The sequence below is a fragment of the Abramis brama genome, assembly GCF_963993115.1.
Source record: "Abramis brama genome assembly, chromosome: 6".
Classification (NCBI taxonomy): domain Eukaryota; kingdom Metazoa; phylum Chordata; class Actinopteri; order Cypriniformes; family Leuciscidae; genus Abramis; species Abramis brama.
The window spans coordinates 44,488,889-44,506,088 of record NC_139968.1 but is presented as its reverse complement, the minus strand read 5'-3'; the positions used below and the strand labels follow the sequence as shown (position 1 = coordinate 44,506,088).

General features: G+C 37.1%; 1 protein-coding gene across 4 annotated transcripts; it reads left to right on the top strand.

Annotated features, from left to right (window-relative positions):
- Nucleotides 1–409: 409 nt before the first annotated feature.
- Nucleotides 410–17,081, top strand: LOC311085300 (uncharacterized protein). Of its 4 annotated transcripts, XR_014606780.1 has the most exons (5): nt 410–471; nt 2,349–2,595; nt 6,416–8,125; nt 11,555–12,008; nt 15,127–17,081. XR_014606780.1 is itself a non-coding variant. In XM_084117746.1 (3 exons), exons 2-3 carry the CDS (start codon nt 2,810–2,812, stop codon nt 7,279–7,281), a joined length of 1,104 nt encoding a protein of 367 aa, XP_083973872.1. In that variant the 5' UTR covers nt 410–471; nt 2,349–2,809; the 3' UTR covers nt 7,282–7,493. The 4 variants fall into 4 exon arrangements, 2 of the variants coding, with proteins under 2 accessions (XP_083973872.1, XP_083973873.1); XR_014606781.1 differs by lacking the exon at nt 2,349–2,595 and having other exon boundaries at nt 414–471; nt 15,127–17,080; XM_084117746.1 differs by lacking the exons at nt 11,555–12,008; nt 15,127–17,081 and having other exon boundaries at nt 2,349–3,047; nt 6,416–7,493.
- Nucleotides 17,082–17,200: the final 119 nt, after the last annotated feature.

Below are 17,200 nucleotides of genomic sequence, written 5' to 3'. Positions count from 1 at the left end.
AATAATACTATATTATCAGTGTTCAAGTAAGACCAAAAATCATTTTCAGGACAACAGTTTCAAAATGACTTTAAATTTTACAATGCGTATAGCTCCAAAAGTTGGACCCTTAGAAACTTTTTATTGTCTGTTGATTCTACTTGTGTTAAGAAATGATCAATTCATAATTTTAGGTAACTCTGAAAGCCATTAACTATTATGATTGCTATTGGTCTTTCCATGTTTTAAATGTTATGATAATTAAAACCTTTAAATAATTCTTTGAACTGTCTAATAAATTAGTTTTCAACCTACACATGACTGACATTGAATTACTGTTTACATGAACTTTAAGCGTTATTTTAGTGTATGTTATGAATGTTATTTTGTATAAATAGTTGTAAGAATATTTGGCGCGTTTATTTGGCATCACCGCGCTGACGTCATCACTAGTGTCCTTCCACGTTCGGCGCGTTTGTTGTGTCTTCTGAGGTGAGTTCTGCAGTTCAGATATTTCGCGTATTTACACACCCTTAAAATACTTTACACAGTTTGTTTCAGCAACATTTACAGGGTTATTTCTGAACTGTTTTCATCGGATAAAGCGCTAAATGTGCGTCTTTTCTGGCGTCTGTAGACTGATTTAGTTCAGCACGAAACGAACATCTGAGGAAAATGTTGAAATCATTCAAACATGAACGACGATCTTGTCATATGTTTCATTTTGAGAGTGATAATGTAGTGTTATTTAATGTATAATCTCAAACTTTTGTAAGTTTTGATCTGTGAGGAAATTTCATGGGGATAGAAACATTATCTTGGTCTTTAATGCGGCAATAATTTTAATGATGGACATAATCAGTTATGTAATGTTAATGACAGGAATTTGAAAGACCAAACTCTAAAAATGGGTGTTATATTGTTGTAGTTTGTATGTTTGTGTCAGACAGTGGTGTAGTCTAGTTTTTTGTAGTGAGTATACTGTAATATACCGCCTCCCCGCCTCATACTCACCCATCCCAGACCGTCACCCCACCACACTCACTAATGCATACAGTATGCATCGACATGTAATTGAGAGCATTATGAAATATTAGGTGTTATCAACATGTCAATTTATTATAAGCAACATAAGACTTTAACAGCCAATGACATTTACTGGACTGATTTTCTACTGTTTAGTGTTAATAACCATCTAACTCAGCCAGTTAAGAGCTACATTTAGCCTTAGATGTTATATGAATATGGCCCCTGAAGCACAGGTTTTATCAGCTGACAATTAAAAAAATAAATAAATAAATAAACATTATAGGCACAAATACAAATTTACTTTTAGAAATGGTGTTTTTGAGAAAAAAAATGGTGTTATTGTTTTGGCAAGTTTACTCTTTAAATTAAAACATGTATGAAAACTTCTGTGATATTCCCTTAAAATAACGTTTTAATAGATTTTATTATTATTATTATTATTATTCATTTTACTGTGCAATTTCTTTCTAGTTTCTTTGAGTTAGACCAAACTTTTATTTTGGTGTGTTGTAGACATTTGAGTTTCTGTGTGTTTAAATAAACTATTATTATTATTATTATTATTAGGCCTACTTGAAGTATACTCTACTGTGCAATAGTAATATATTTCTGTTATAATTTCTTCAAGTTATACCGAACTTTTATTTTGACAGGTTGTCGTAAAGACATAACAGTTTCTATGTGTTTGTATATGAAACGAATGAATGACTTTTATCAAATGAAATGGTGAAATTCTCGTGAAGTGACTCTCATAGCAGCTCTGCGATGAAGTGCACATGTAGTAGCTCATGTCTCAATACAGTGAAACGTTGAAAACACCACGAGCGTGATCACGCGTGCTTCAGTGTGTGTGTGTGTGTGTAGTGGAGCACACACTGAGCGCTCATTCATCCCAGAGACGCGGAGAACAATTGCAGTCTCTTTTAACTTTAATATTCACAGACACTAGTCCATATCGAGATTTGATTCATTGTACAGCCCTACTTTTGATTTATTCATTCAAAAATAGCCAAATTCGGTGACGTTCGCTTAGAAAGCTCCATTTGTGACTGGATTCCGCGATTCGGTGTCGCTTCGCAAACACAGACGGGGTGAATTTATGAATGAAAGTGAAAGTTCTGACACAAAACGAAGTTGTTACGTATCCTCACGATTTTTTAAGTGGGTATACGGAAATCCTTGGCCTTTTCTAGTGGGTATACGGCGTATACCTGCGTATCACGTAGACTACACCACTGGTGTCAGATGTGATATGTATAATCTTTTAAATAGAGATGATTATAATATTTAAAGGTAGATATTCTGGCTGTCTGAACTCAAACGTTTTCTTTTTACAACAGAGACCCAGAATTACTACAGAATAACTATAATTAAGGATGGCTGACGCGAAACTGAAGTTCCGAAGCTTTTCGAGATCCCGAAGCACAGATGTTTCGAAACACTGATCCGAAGCGTGATTCAAAACACTCGTGACTACGGCTAAATGAAGCATGGTCCGCCGAATCAGCGTTTGATTGACAGGGTCGGGAACAGAACACACAATCTCACATCTGTATAAAAGTGAAGAAGTCAACGCATCTTGACCTCGTGGGTTTGATTTTGAGATAGCAGATTTTTGGTGATATAGTGACATTTATAGTGCGATTTGTTTAGTTACATTTAGGCTTACATTTAAATTTACACATTGACTGATAGGCTAGAGACAGACAGAGTATACATATAGTGACACATTAATAGATGCAAAGATAGAAATATATAGACAGATAGATTAATAGATAGATACATAGATAGATAAATAAAAATGGAGGCTCTACGGAAGAAATGCTGTACATCTGTGGTGTGGGAGCATTTCCATTTGGAAACCCCAAATGAAGTGAGATGTATGTATTGTGATCGGCAGCTAGCCTACTGCAACAATACATCATCCATGATGCGCCATTTGAGGAGCACTCATCCTGCCATTTTGCAGGGTGCAGAGGATGGTAGCATTTCCCCTGTACCTAGGCCTGCTACTGACACTGCTGGGCCATCTAAGCAAGGTATGCATTGATTGAAATATAATTATTTGTATGTAAAAAATATCTTTGCATGCCAGCAACAAGTGTCCCTTGTGAAAGGATTTTTTCAAAGGCTGGAGAAATTATCTGTAAAAAAAGAAGTAGGCTAAGTCCTTCCACAGCAGAGAAATTAATATTTTTTAACAAAATGTATTTTATTAATATTCATTTTTCATGACCAAAAAACATTATGCACAGTGAGGAGCCTACAGGTTACAAGCTTCACATATTAGAAAAATACAAACAAAAACAAAAAACAAAAAAATATTTGGCTGGTTGTCAAGGTTGTTTCAGATCAACACCTGCAAGTGACCACTAGGTGTCACCGTTTAGACGGGTGTCGGATTGTTTCGAAGCCTCGATCTGCACACCACTAACTATAATGCCCAACGTTTACAGTGCAAATACAAACAATAAGGCAAGGCAAGGCAAGTTTATTTATATAGCACATTTCATACACAATGGCAATTCAAAGTGCTTTACATAGAAGAAATTAAAATAATAAAAAGAAATAAGAATAATTAAAACAGTTTAGAAAAATAAAAAATAAAATACAGTACAGTACAGATAGTCGGACGAGCATTGGCACAGTGCTCATTCATTAAATGCATAGCTAAACAGAAGTGTTTTGAGTCTGGATTTGAATGTGACTATTGTAGGAGCACGTCTGATCTCCTCTGGAAGCTGGTTCTAGCTGCGGCTGGCATAATAGCTAAAAGCGGACTCGCCATGCTTAGAGTGAACCCTTGGTATTTCTAGCTGATATGATCCTAGTGATCTGAGTGATCTGCTGGGTTTATATTCAGTGAGCATATCTGCAATGTATTGAGGTCCTAGGCCATTGAATGATTTATATACCAGTAATAATACTTTAAAATCAATCCTAAATTTAACTGGGAGCCAGTGTAAAGACCTGAGGACTGGCGTGATATGTTCATATTTTCTGGTTCTGCTCAGAATCCTGGCGGCAGCGTTCTGTATGAGCTGCAACTGTCTTATGGTCTTTTTGGGAAGGCCAGTGAGGAGTCCATTACAATAATCCACCCTGCTGGTGATGAAAGCATGCACAAGTTTCTCTAAGTCTTGTCTGGAAACAAAGCATCTAATTCTTGCAATATTTTTCAGATGATAGTATGCTGATTTAGTTATTGCTTTGACATGACTACTGAAACTAAGGTCTGACTCTAGTGACACACCGAGATTCCTGACTTGATGTTTAGTTGTTTGACCCCTAGAGTGAAGGTATGCGTTCACCTTGAGAACTTCATCTTTGTTTCCAAACGCAATGACTTCAGTTTTGTCTTTGTTTAATTGAAGAAAGTTTAGACACATCCAACTGTTGACATCGTCAATGCATTGGCACAGGGAGTCAATGGGGCTGTAATCGTTAGGCGATAGGGCTAAGTAAATCTGTGTGTCGTCTGCATAGCTGTGGTAAGCAATTTGGTTCTTTCTCATTATTTGGCTCATTGGGAGCATATACAGGTTGAACAGGAGTGGCGCAAGAATTGAGCCTTGAGGGACTCCGCATGTCATGGATGTCCACTCAGACTTATGGTCTCCTATACTCACATAATAACCTCTCCCATCTAAGTATGACCTGAACCATTTTAGGACTATCCCAGAAAGCCCCACCCAGTTTTCCAGCCTGTCAAGAAGTATGTTATGATCGACAGTGTCAAATGCAGCACTGAGGTCGAGTAGTACCAGCACTGATATTTTGCCTGAATCAGTATTTAAGCGAATATCGTTTATTATCTTTATGAGCGCTGTCTCTGTGCTGTGGTGCGGTCGGAAACCAGATTGAAAATTGTCAAAGTATCCATTCGAGCTTAAGAATTTGTTCAGCTGATTGAAGACAACTTTTTCAATGATCTTGCCTATGAAAGGAAGATTTGAGATCGGTCTATAGTTGCTTAATATGGTCTTATCCAGATTGCTCTTTTTCAGGAGGGGCTTGACAACTGCAGTTTTCAGGGAGTTTGGAAAACTCCCAGAGAGAAGTGAGGCATTTACCACTTCTAGAAGATCTGCTTCTAAACTGTTTAACACACTTTTGAAAAATGATGTGGGAAGTGTGTCAAGAGCGCAGGTTGATGTTTTAAGGTGCTGTACGGTTTCTTCCAAAATTTTGCCATCAATTTCTTTGAAATCAGACATAGTAACTACTTTCTCAGGCGGTTTGACCTGTCTGACCCCAGGGCAACTCAAGGATGTGCTGATCACCTTTCTGATATTATTGATTTTCTCAGAGAAGAAAGAAGCAAACTCACTGCACTTGTTGTCTGAGAGCATTTCACTGGGAATCTGGCTTGGGGGGGTTGTCAGTCTCTCTACAGTAGCAAAAAGAGTGCGTGTGTTGTTTAAATTGCTGTTTATAATATTTGAGAAGAAAGTCTGTCTAGCTTTGCCTAGTTCCATATTGAAAGCATGAAGGCTGTCTTTGTAGATGTTATAATGGACTACAAGTTTTGTCTTCCGCCACATGCGCTCTGCTTTTCTGCATTGTCTTTTCATATTTTGCACTGCTGTTGAGTTTCTCCAAGGTGCTTTTTGTCTGCCATTCTTCTTCCTGGCTTTCACAGGAGCAATATCATCAATTACACTTTTAACTTTTGAGTTAAAAGAATCAAGGAGAAAATCAACAGAGTCTGCAGATATACTTGGTGTTAAGGATATAGCCTTCATAAATAGTACACTAGTGTTCTCATTTAAGCATCTCTTCTTGACAGACACAGATCTAGCTTCAGTGGCAGGAGAGATCAATATATCAAAGAAAATACAGAAATGATCAGACAGTGCTACATCCTTAATAACAATCGATGAAATGTTTAGACCCTTACTGATAAGTAAATCTAGAGTGTGCCCACGATTGTGTGTGGGTCCATGTACATGCTGAGTCAGATCAAAAGTTTTTAAAACAGTATTGATTTCTTTTGCCATGTTGTTTTCTATGTGGATGTTAAAATCTCCAGCAATGGCAAAGCAGTCAAACTTTGATGTAATTGTTGATAATAGTTCTGTAAAGTCCTCAGCAAAGGCTGAAGAGTATTATGGAGGTCTGTAAATAATGATAAGTAAAATGCGTGGAGCACCTTTTAACACAATACTCAGATATTCGAAAGACAAGTAATTCCCAAATGATATCCCAAATAATGTCAACATATGAATGAAACGCGCTGTCGCTTCCCTCATTTTTTAACAGAATTATTATTTTCTTATTGCTCACATCAGTTCACAAATAAATGATATAATATTCCCATAAGCCTTTAATATACCTCATTTATGTTTTTTGTTTTTTTTATAATGAATAAAAATGCATTAAAATTACAAATTTATTTTCATTTCAGGCCTGATGGAGGAAAATGAGGAGATTGGAGAGGAGAAACATCATGTCAAAACTGAAGAAGAAACTCCCTCACAGACTGAAAGTATTTCTTTGAAAATAAGAGACAAGAAATATTTCATCTGCCATCAGTGTCTGAGTAGTTTCACACGACAAGAAGCCCTTCAGGAACACATGAACATCCACACTGGTGAGAAACTGTACGAATGTGATCAATGTGGCAAAACCTTTTTGTGTGCTTCATCCCTAAAGAGCCACTTGAGAGTTCATTCACAGGAGAAACCACATTTATGTTCTTTGTGTGGAAAGAGTTTTAAATACAAACAATGTCTTGAGATTCACACAAGGGTCCACACTGGAGAGAAACCGTACACATGTGATCAGTGTGGGAAGAGTTTTACTCAATCATCAAACCTTCAGGAACACATGAACATCCACACTGGAGAGAAACCGTACGAATGTGATCAATGTGGCAGAAGATTTTCGAGGTCTACAGGCCTGAAGAGCCACATGTTAGTTCATTCACAGGAGAGACCACATTCCTGTTCTTTGTGTGAAAAAAGATTTTCACGTCTGCAGAATTTAAGACTTCATCTGAAAACACATACTGGTGAAAAAGATCATAAGTGCTTTGAGTGTGGGAAGAGTTTTATTACCGCTATACGTTTGAAACAACACTGGAGGACTCACACTGGAGAGAAACCTTACAAGTGTTCACACTGCGACAAGAGATTCCGTCGGTCAGAACATGTGAAAACACACGAGAGGATCCACACTGGAGAGAAACCGTATCACTGCACTGCATGTGGGAAGAGCTTCACTCAGATATCTTCTCTACTCAGTCACAATAAATACAATCACAGAAAGTAGATCATCTTCAGATCCAACACCAGTCTAATGCCGCATCCTCACCGAACGTGACACAATAACACCATCGAGCAATAACATCTCTTCAAAATCTGTAAAGTTCATCTTCAAGACCAGCAGTTTCTACTGAGATTCAGATCAAAGAACATCATCTAGACGTTTCATTCTTGTATATAATTTTGCTTCATGGTATAAATAAATATCATTATACTTTATTATGAGTTAAATGTTATGTCCATTTTTTATGATGCATTTTTATCGTAGTTTGTTAATACTTTTATGAAGGAAAAAATAAGTTTTTTTTTTTACATTTTCATGCTATTCTTGTTTTTTTTTTTCGTAGATAGATGTCACATTTGTTTACACTTTGTATTTTACAAGCTAACTTTCACTGTTAATTTTTCTGTCTTCTTGTTCTTCTTGCATCAAGAATAAAAAAATCATAATTTTAGTTACATTTAAGCCTTTAAAATATCGTGATTGCTTTGGGCTTCAAATTTCTCTATAAAGCTTTTAAATGTCTAATATATTTCATGACTGAGATCTGCTGTCTATCTACGCCTTTAACCGTTTTTTATTTTTGTTTGATAATGTTTTATTGATGTCTTGCTGTTTTATACAGTATTTGGCGAGTTTTTGATAATCTAACGTTGATTTCGACTCGCGGTGATGACGACATCACCAGCGCGCGCTCCTTCAGTCAGTCAGTGATGTCGAGTCTTCTGAGGTGAACAGTTAGCGCGCTTTCGCAGTTTAAAGAATTACGCGGTCATTTCTGAACGGTTCCCATCATGTTCGGCGCTATTCTACACCAAAGAAAGAAGAAATCAGTTTCACATAAAAAACGGTAAGATGTTAGCGAACTGCCTTGTTGCCATGAATGGGGTTATTAGGAAATATATCTAAATGTTTGATAAAGATGGGTGCCATAGTGTATGACTTTATATAACTGCTTTTATTCTGTATCATTTGAGAAATAATAGTAATCACTGTTTCTTGAGGTAAGGGACGAAACATATTTTAGAAGTTAGTTTTTAATATTTAATAATATATTAATTATAAACTGATATATTTGTAGACAAGGGTCTCAACTAATGAGCCATGTTTTTATGAAAATATATTAAAATATATTTCTAAAAATGTGCATTTATTCACTTCTTAACTTGATCTGTGTCAACTCGGTCAGATAAAAAGCATGATATTTTAATTTGATCCATCCATCCAACAACAGTATACAGTCTTCAGTTATGTACTACTGGTGTTTAGTAAAGGAGCTGAGTAAAAAAATACTTACACTTTACTGTGTTAGGGTTATTAAGAACAATCTAGTTCCTAAATTGCTTAAATGTCTTCCCTTCCCTCTGTTTTATTATTAAACAAATATAACCAATGTTCTTAGGCAAATCAGATGGACTTTTTATATTTAAACACATTAAAGGTACAATATGTAATTTTTTTTGCTTTAAAAATAGCAAAACTCACTATATCTATGTTATATATATATTTTTAGTTGTGTACATTATCCCGACTGTTTCCAACAACTTTCAAACCAGGAGAAATTTGTCATTTCATTCGAAGGCACGTACCGTTTCTTTATTTCCGTTTTGTCGCCGTCAATGGCGTCATATCTGTGTTCTCCCTGGTTTCCGCTCGTACTGCCATTGTAACCAGAGCCCTCTGACAGTAACCAAGGTGACAGACGTGGACAACTGTGTAGTTCGCAATGTCTATCTGCACGCTGTTGTTGCTTCGTTCAAACATTATGGACCATGGCAAGCAGACTTTGGATAAAAAGGAGAACTAAAACGAGAATCAATATCAATAATTTATTTATGATTTAACTTCTATTAACTAATTCAAATCAATATATGGTGTAACAACCCTTTGCGTTTAAAACGGCTTTTGTCCAGGTACATGTGCGCATAGTTTTTCAGGTAGCTTTGCAGGAAGGTTTCTTTAAACATCTCGGAGATGTTCCCGCAGTTCTTCTGGATTTAGTCTGTCTCAGTTTCTTCTGTTTCTTCATGTAATCACAGACGGACTCGATGATGGTGAGATCAGATCATATCGGCTGTTGTCAGATTCCTTGTGCATACTAGGGGTGTAAAGCGGACAGTTCATCACAATATGATACGATATCGATTCTCTCAGCCAGCGATACGATATTTGCCGATACCTCAAAAAATTCTGCGATACGATTCGATTCAGGGCTATATCAATCGATTAATCGATATGTAGATATGTTTCTATTAACTCACAAATGCAACCAAAATATATAATATGAACGTTTAATTCAACTCTTTGAAAATTGCACACCCTCTCCCAATTGGGACATTTACAACAGAAGAGGTAATTTGCAAGGACTCCATTCTTGTTCATTTTCATAAATCATGTTTTTTGTTATTATTGTGCATTCCAAGTAATATCAATCAAACTGCAGCTGGGTTGTTTTGATTAATAATAATAATAACTTAAAAAATACAGGTAAATTACAAAATTAAAGTTAATTGAAAGTATGCTTTAATATGTTAAAAGTAGTGCTGTCAAAGTCATATTAACGGCACAAATTTTTTTAACACGCGATTAACGTAGCGCATATTTTCTGTTTGACCCGTGGCCCAACCCCTAGTTGGAGAAATGGAGATACACAGTGTTGCCAACTTAGCGACATTGCAGACCCCTTTAGCGATTTTTTTTCCCTTCAAAAAAGCGCCCAAACCTTATTTAGTTTCTGAGAATCTACCGGTAACGCGTCCGCCGGTACTGCTCTGTGCTCTCTCAGCACGCGTGCGCGCACCTCTCTCTCTCTCTCTCTCTCTCTCTCTCTCTCTCTCTGCGTCTCGCGCTGCAGAGAGGAACAGTGCTTTAATTCAGTTAAACACAGATATTATGTTGCTTCTCTAATTTTACATGCAAGTATAGCCGAAATCACAGCACATATATTGTCTTTGTCTTATGTGTATTTGATTTCACCAGACGACGGCTCGATTATCAGGATTTTTTTTGCAGATTAACGTCTTGGAAGGGAGAGCTGGTTATGTCTTAATGGGTCGCGTTTCAGTCACCATTTCATATTCATTCCGTTGTTTGACAACAGAAACAGTAAAATATACCAATGAAAACAGTTTTATTGAGAATTTAGCTTCATCAAAATGGGCACAGAGAGAGACAAACTAATGTAATAAATGTAATAATAAATAATAAATGTACATTTAGCTTTTTTTAGAAGAGCTGCCCTGTCATGCAAAAATCTAAACATGTTTGTGTTAGTAAATTGCTCAGTGCAAAGAAAGAGAAGTAATGGGAACCTGGTATTTCTTTGTTCTTTCTACATGTCTAATAGACATGAACAAGTTCTTTGAAAAACATCTATGACCTTTGAAACATGTCTCATCTTCATGCTCTATGTTGACTATGGTTTCAAAAATAAACATACATTTGCATAAAGCATCCATATTTATCCATGCCCACGTTGATTAGAGTATTACAAACTTGAAAAGTATTCAAGGTACATTTAGAACAAATAAAAAATGTGCGATTAAATGCGATTAATCGCGAGTTAACTCATGACAATCATGCGATTAATCGTGATTAAATTTTTTAACCGATTGACAGCCCTAGTTAAAAGTTTTTTTGTTTTTTTTTAGCAGAGCAGATACATTCACATTTCATATTTCTGAGTCAAACAAAACCAAGTAATTGCTATGATAAATAATACAACACTCGGTTAATCTTTGTAATGTTAATTTCCTCAGCTGACATAGACGCCTGACAAACTTTGTTGTTGTGATAACATACTCAATACATTGAGCTTTTATTTTCCTTTTACGCCTCGAAGAAGATATCACGGGTTCATCAAGTTCATTGAAATTATCCATCCTCGATCACTTTTAGTCAGCTTTGACGAAACTCCTCTTAGCCAGCGCGTCTTTTCAAAGTGACATCTGACCTGAATACTGCGCGCTAAAACTAAAACGGACAGTCGCTAAAACGGACTTATCTTGTTGTGTTCACCAACAAGGGTGCGACGTAAAAATGCGCCATTCTCAATATTGTTTAATTTTGGTGTTTTTAAAGTTTTTTTAAAGTCTTAATTTATAGTTTCTGATAAACTTTTTTTTTTTTTTTTTTTTTTTACTTAATTAAAAAAATGGGTAATTGGGTTAATGTAATGCAGTCAACATTACACTGGATTGAGATTATTTTCATGTAGCCATTGTCTACATTGCACTTTTTAAGGATTTATTAAAATGTAACTTTCTTACTTTAATTTCAGACGTGATGCTGGAGAATGAGGATAGTGAAGAGGAGGAGAATCATCATCAGGTCAAAACTGGAGCTAAAACTCGCTCACAGACTGAAAGTATTTCTTTACTGAAAAGAAGAGACAACAAATGTTTCACTTGCCAAGGCTGCATTTAGCCAAGGCTGCAATGCCGACTCCGTGTTACAAATCTGTTAGACCTATCACTTCTGCCACTAAAGATTGCTTTATCAATAATCTTCCTGATCAGTTTCATCATCTCAGCATCCCAGATAGCTTAGAAGAACTAGATATTGCGACAGAAATTCTTAATTCTCTCTTTTCCAGCACTTTAGACACAGTTGCTCCTTTGCGCTTAAGGAAGATTAAAGAAAATAGTCCAACGCCGTGGTACAATGAGCACACTCGGGCCCTTAAGAGAGCAGCCAGAAAAATGGAGCGAAACTGGAAGAAAACAAAACTAGAGGTATTTCGCATTTCATAGAAAGAAAGTTCGATTGCATACAGAAAGGCCTTAAAAGCTGCTAGATCTGCTTATTTTTCAAACCTATTAGAAGAAAATAAACAAAACCATAGGTATTTATTTGAAATTGTGGCTAATTTAATGAAAAATAAATCTTCAACCCCAGAAGTTTCCAAGCAGCACAGCAGTAATGACTTTAAGAACTTTACTAACAAGATTGATAATATCAGGGAGAAAATTATAACTATGCAACCGTCCACTACAGTATCGCATCAGGCAGTGCATTGTAGTCTCATTGAAGAAAAATTGTATTCATTCGTTGTTATAGGAGAGGAAGAATTCGCTAAACTCGTTAAATCATCTAAACCGACAACATGTATGTTAGACCCTATACCGACTAAGCTACTGAAAGAGATGCTTCCAGAGGTCATAGATCCTCTTCTTAATATCATTAATTCATCTTTGTCAATAGGATATGTACCAAAAACTTTTAAGCTGGCTATGATTAAACCGCTTGTTAAAAAAACGCAACTTGATCCTACAGAATTAGTCAATTACAGGCCGATCTCAAATCTACCTTTTCTGTCAAAGATACTAGAAAAGGCGGTATCCTCACAACTGTGTTCCTTTCTTGAAAGAAATGATATCTGCGAGGATTTCCAGTCCGGATTTAGACCGTACCATAGTACCGAGGCGGCTCTCATTAGAGTCACAAATGATTTGCTCTTATCATCCGATCGTGTTTGTATCTCTCTATTAGTGTTACTTGATCTAAGTGCTGCATTTGACACTATCGACCATAACATTCTTTTAAATACTCGAAAATCATGTTGGCATTAGTGGAATTTAGAGCTGAAACAACTAATCGATTTAATCGATTAAAATCGATTATTAAAATAGTTGTCAACTAATTTAGTCATCGATTAGTTGCTAAATAACTTTTATTTGCCGTAAGCGGCTCATTTTATTTGCCGTAAGCGGCTCATTTCGTGCATATTTTAAATCTGCGGTGACCAAAGTGTGGCAGTAATGAGCCACCGGAGGTTTTACTCAGCCAGTACAGCAGGAGAAGTAGCGAATAGCCAATAGCTGGCCTTGTTTTATGTCACATGCTTCCCGCACAGCGTCTGTGCAGCATTCAGCGAGATGGCGAAGGCAGACGGCAGTGGAGCACGAGAAAGAAAAAGAAAAAAGCGGAAGATAAAACTAATCGAACGAAGCAGCATTCGGCAGTTTAGGATATCGCACAAGATTTGTCAACAAAGAAAACATTTCATCACTGGAGAGTTTTTTTTATCGACACCATCGTATCAATTGATTTTGATTAATATGCGCGAGGGAGAGAGAAGCAAGACAGCGCTCGGGTGAGTGCGCGCGCGCGCGGCCGGGGCTCTCTCTCTGCTCGTTCTTATATATGCCCTGTCAAGCTGACAGGACTTAAAAACACATGCAAATGATACACTTTGTTTCACTCTATGGTGGTTAAACTCTGCAATTAATTGTTTTTTCTCGGAACTAATGTTTTTGTTGGAACGAAAGTTTACATCGTATGTTTCTCCGGAATCAGCCAGCGCGAAGGACGTCTATATTCCGATTGGTTGCTGGCGTTTGCCGCTGAACCGCGTCATAGCTTATTACCATAAAGTTGAGCTACTTTCAACTTTCTAATTGATTTCACAGCATAAGCTATAAAGCTGTTTCCCAGGTATAAGCTGTGTGTTTACAGGAAATAAATAAATAAATAAAATGCAATTTGCTGCAACTGTATTCTGTTTTATTCTTATTCTTCGTGAAAATATGTTCTGCAAGATTCATTAATAAGCTTTGTTCGGGATGTTAAACTACTTTAGGAGCCCAAAGGACTGCCATGGTGAAAACATTATTTGAAATCTCCTTGTGAAATTTGCTAGAGTACGTATGGGTCAGTGTTTTGATTGCAGAAGAGTTCGACAAAGGCTTACTAACACATAATAAAACAACTCCAGGTATGTTTTTGATGAGGATATGACAATGCAAAATGGTTAAAATCTCTAAAAAGTATGTTGAATGATAAAGACCCTTTGTTAATAATTTACTTGGGGGAAAAATGGGCAAAACTAAAATATAAGTACATAAACCGATTAATCGATTAATCGTAAAAATAATCGTCCGATTAATCGATTATCAAAATAATCGTTAGTTGCAGCCCTAGTGGAATTGCACTAGCATGGTTTAAATCATACTTATCTGACCGTTATCAGTTTGTAGCAGTAAATGAAGAGATGTCTTATCAATCACAAGTTCAGTATGGCGTACCACAAGGCTCAGTACTAGGACCGTTGCTGTTCACTCTGTTCATGCTACCCTTTGAAGTTACCATTAGGAAGCATGGCATTAGTTTTCACTGTTATGCTGATGATACTCAGCTCTATATTTCTTCACACCCCTACGAAACTTACCAATTCACAAAATTTACGGAATGCATAGCTAATACAAAAAACTGGTAACTAGTAATTTCCTACTACTTAATTCTGAAAAAACAGAGATTCTAATTATTGGACAAAAAACTTCCTCACGTAATAACCCAGAATACTGTCTAACACTTGATGGCTGCTCTGTTAAGTCTTCGTCGTCGGTTAGGAACCTGGGTGTGTGTGTGTGTGTGTGTGTGTGCTCTTTGATACCAATCTTTCATTTGAAAGTCATGTGTCTAGTATCTCTTAAAAATATATCTAAATTACGCCATATGCTCTCAATGACAAATGCGGAACAATTAGTTCATGCGTTCATGACCTCAAGGCTAGATTATTGTAATGATCTACTGGGTGGTTGCCCTGCACGCTTAATAAACAAACTACAGCTGGTCCAAAACGCAACAGCTCGAGTTCTTACCAGAACCAGGAAGTATGACAATATTAGCCCAGTTCTGTCAACACTGCACTGGCTGCCTATTAAACATTGCATAATTTTTTTAATATTGCTGATTACAGTTTATCCACAAATAAACTGATGTGGATTTTAAATTATTTTATCAACTTGAAATACAGGCATTTTGTAGATGTGTTCCTAAAAATATGCATATATTTTTATGTTTGCATGTGTTTTAAACCCGTGTTTAGACCCGTGTTTCCCCCGTGTCCAGGTGCTGCCCCTCAAGGCTGTGTACTCAGTCCCCTGCTCTTTACCTTGCTGACTCATGACTGCACACCAACCTACAGCACAAATCACATGGTAAAGTTTGCGGATGACACAACACTGGTGGGACTCATCACCAAAGATGATGAGACCCACTACAGGAAGGAGGTTAGTATTTTGACCACGTGGTGCAGAGACAACAACCTGCTGCTGAATGTCAGCAAGACCAAGGAAGTTGTGGTTGATTTCCGGAGAGGCCACACTCAGCCCCTACCACTGACCATCAACGGGGCTGCTGTAGAGAGAGTGAGTAGCACAAAATTCTTGGGGGTGCACATCAGTGAAGACCTCTCTTGGAATACTAACACTGTATCACTGGTGAAGAAGTCCCAGCAGTGCCTCTACTTTCTCCGCAAGCTTAAACGAGCGAGAGCCCCCTCGCCCATCATGTGCACATTCTACCGAGGCACCATTGAGAGTATCATAACCAGTTGTATTGCTGTGTGGGGCGGAAGCTGCAATAACTACAACAGGAACTCACTGCAGCGCATAATAAACACAGCTGAAAGGATAATTGGTGCCTCCCTTCCCTCCCTGCAGGACATGTACAATCCCCGCCTTACCCGCAAAGCAAGATATCGGAGCCTCCGTGCTCGTTCCACCAGACTCATGAACAGTTTTATTCACCAGGCTGTTAGGCGGCTGAACTCTCTTCCCTCTCTTTTACACCCGCCCCCATAATCTCTATTTATCTACACTTTATATTATAGGTCATTCTACATTTTGCATCTCATATATAATTTTAAAACCTGGGTTGCTGCTAATTCTTGTATATAGAAATATTTTACTATCTTTCTAGAGAATAGGAAGTCTTTCTCTCTGCTGTATTGTTTTTTTAAGTATTTTGCTTTTCTTAAAAATTGTGTGTATTGTATTTATTTTTATTTTACCGTGGGTTGAATAGTGAGAAACGCAATTTCGATTTCTTTGTATGTCTGGTATATGTGAAGAAATTGACAATAAAGTTGACCTTGACCTTGGTACGTTGTTATGTTGAACAGCCGGTGGTGGTTTGGGGCGAAGAGCGGGTTGGCAACGCTACCTGGTGTCAGTGTGGCTGTTGTACTGCGATGCCCACCGTGTCAGAGTCCATCTGCTGTATATAACGTTAGACGTTGTTAGTTGTTTGCGGTCAAAACTCCTTGGTGTAGACAGTTTGATGTCGGGATATTCCTACTTTCAGCCAGGTTTATTAAAGCCAACCAACCCCGTGACGTCACATGTTAGAATACTGCACAATGGTGGCGCCCTGGCTGCGAAATATATAACGTTTTTTCTTTTTTCTTTTATATGTTAACAGTTGTCATGTTTCTTATATAATTGTTGATCATAGAGGAAATCCATCTTGTAAATCATGTAAACTTGATTGACTGCTTCATTTCCCCTTTAAAGTCTGTGTAGAGAGAATGGTGTCATCTTAGCGGCCCCTAATTTAATAACAAATGATTGTAAAATCTAACTTTAGCTGGAAAATAACTTTATTAAAGAACCACTATAAAGACAAAACAATCTCTATTACCTTAAATTATACGTTTGTCTCTGTAAAGCTGCTTTGAAACAATCTACATTGTTAAAAGCGCTATACAAATGAGGATGACTTGACTTGACTTGCCATCAGTGTGGAAAGAGTTTCACACACAAACCGAATCTCAAGGTTCACATGAGGGTCCACACTGGAGAGAAACCGTTCACGTGATCAGTGTGGGAAGAGTTTTTCACATAAAGGACACCTTCAGGAACACATGATCATCCACACTGGAGAGAAACTGCACGAATGTGATCAATGTGGTAAAACATTTTTGAGGGCTTCAGGCCTGAAGAGACACATGACAGTTCATTCACAGGAGAAACCACATTCATGTTCTTTGTGTGGAAAGAGTTTTTCACATCTGCAGAGTTTAAAAGTTCATCAGAATAAATGTTTACATGATAATTAAGCTCATTATTTTTATACTACAAAAATAATATTTGTATTTTCATAATGACTCTTAATTTTACAATGCTTATAGCTCCACAAGTTG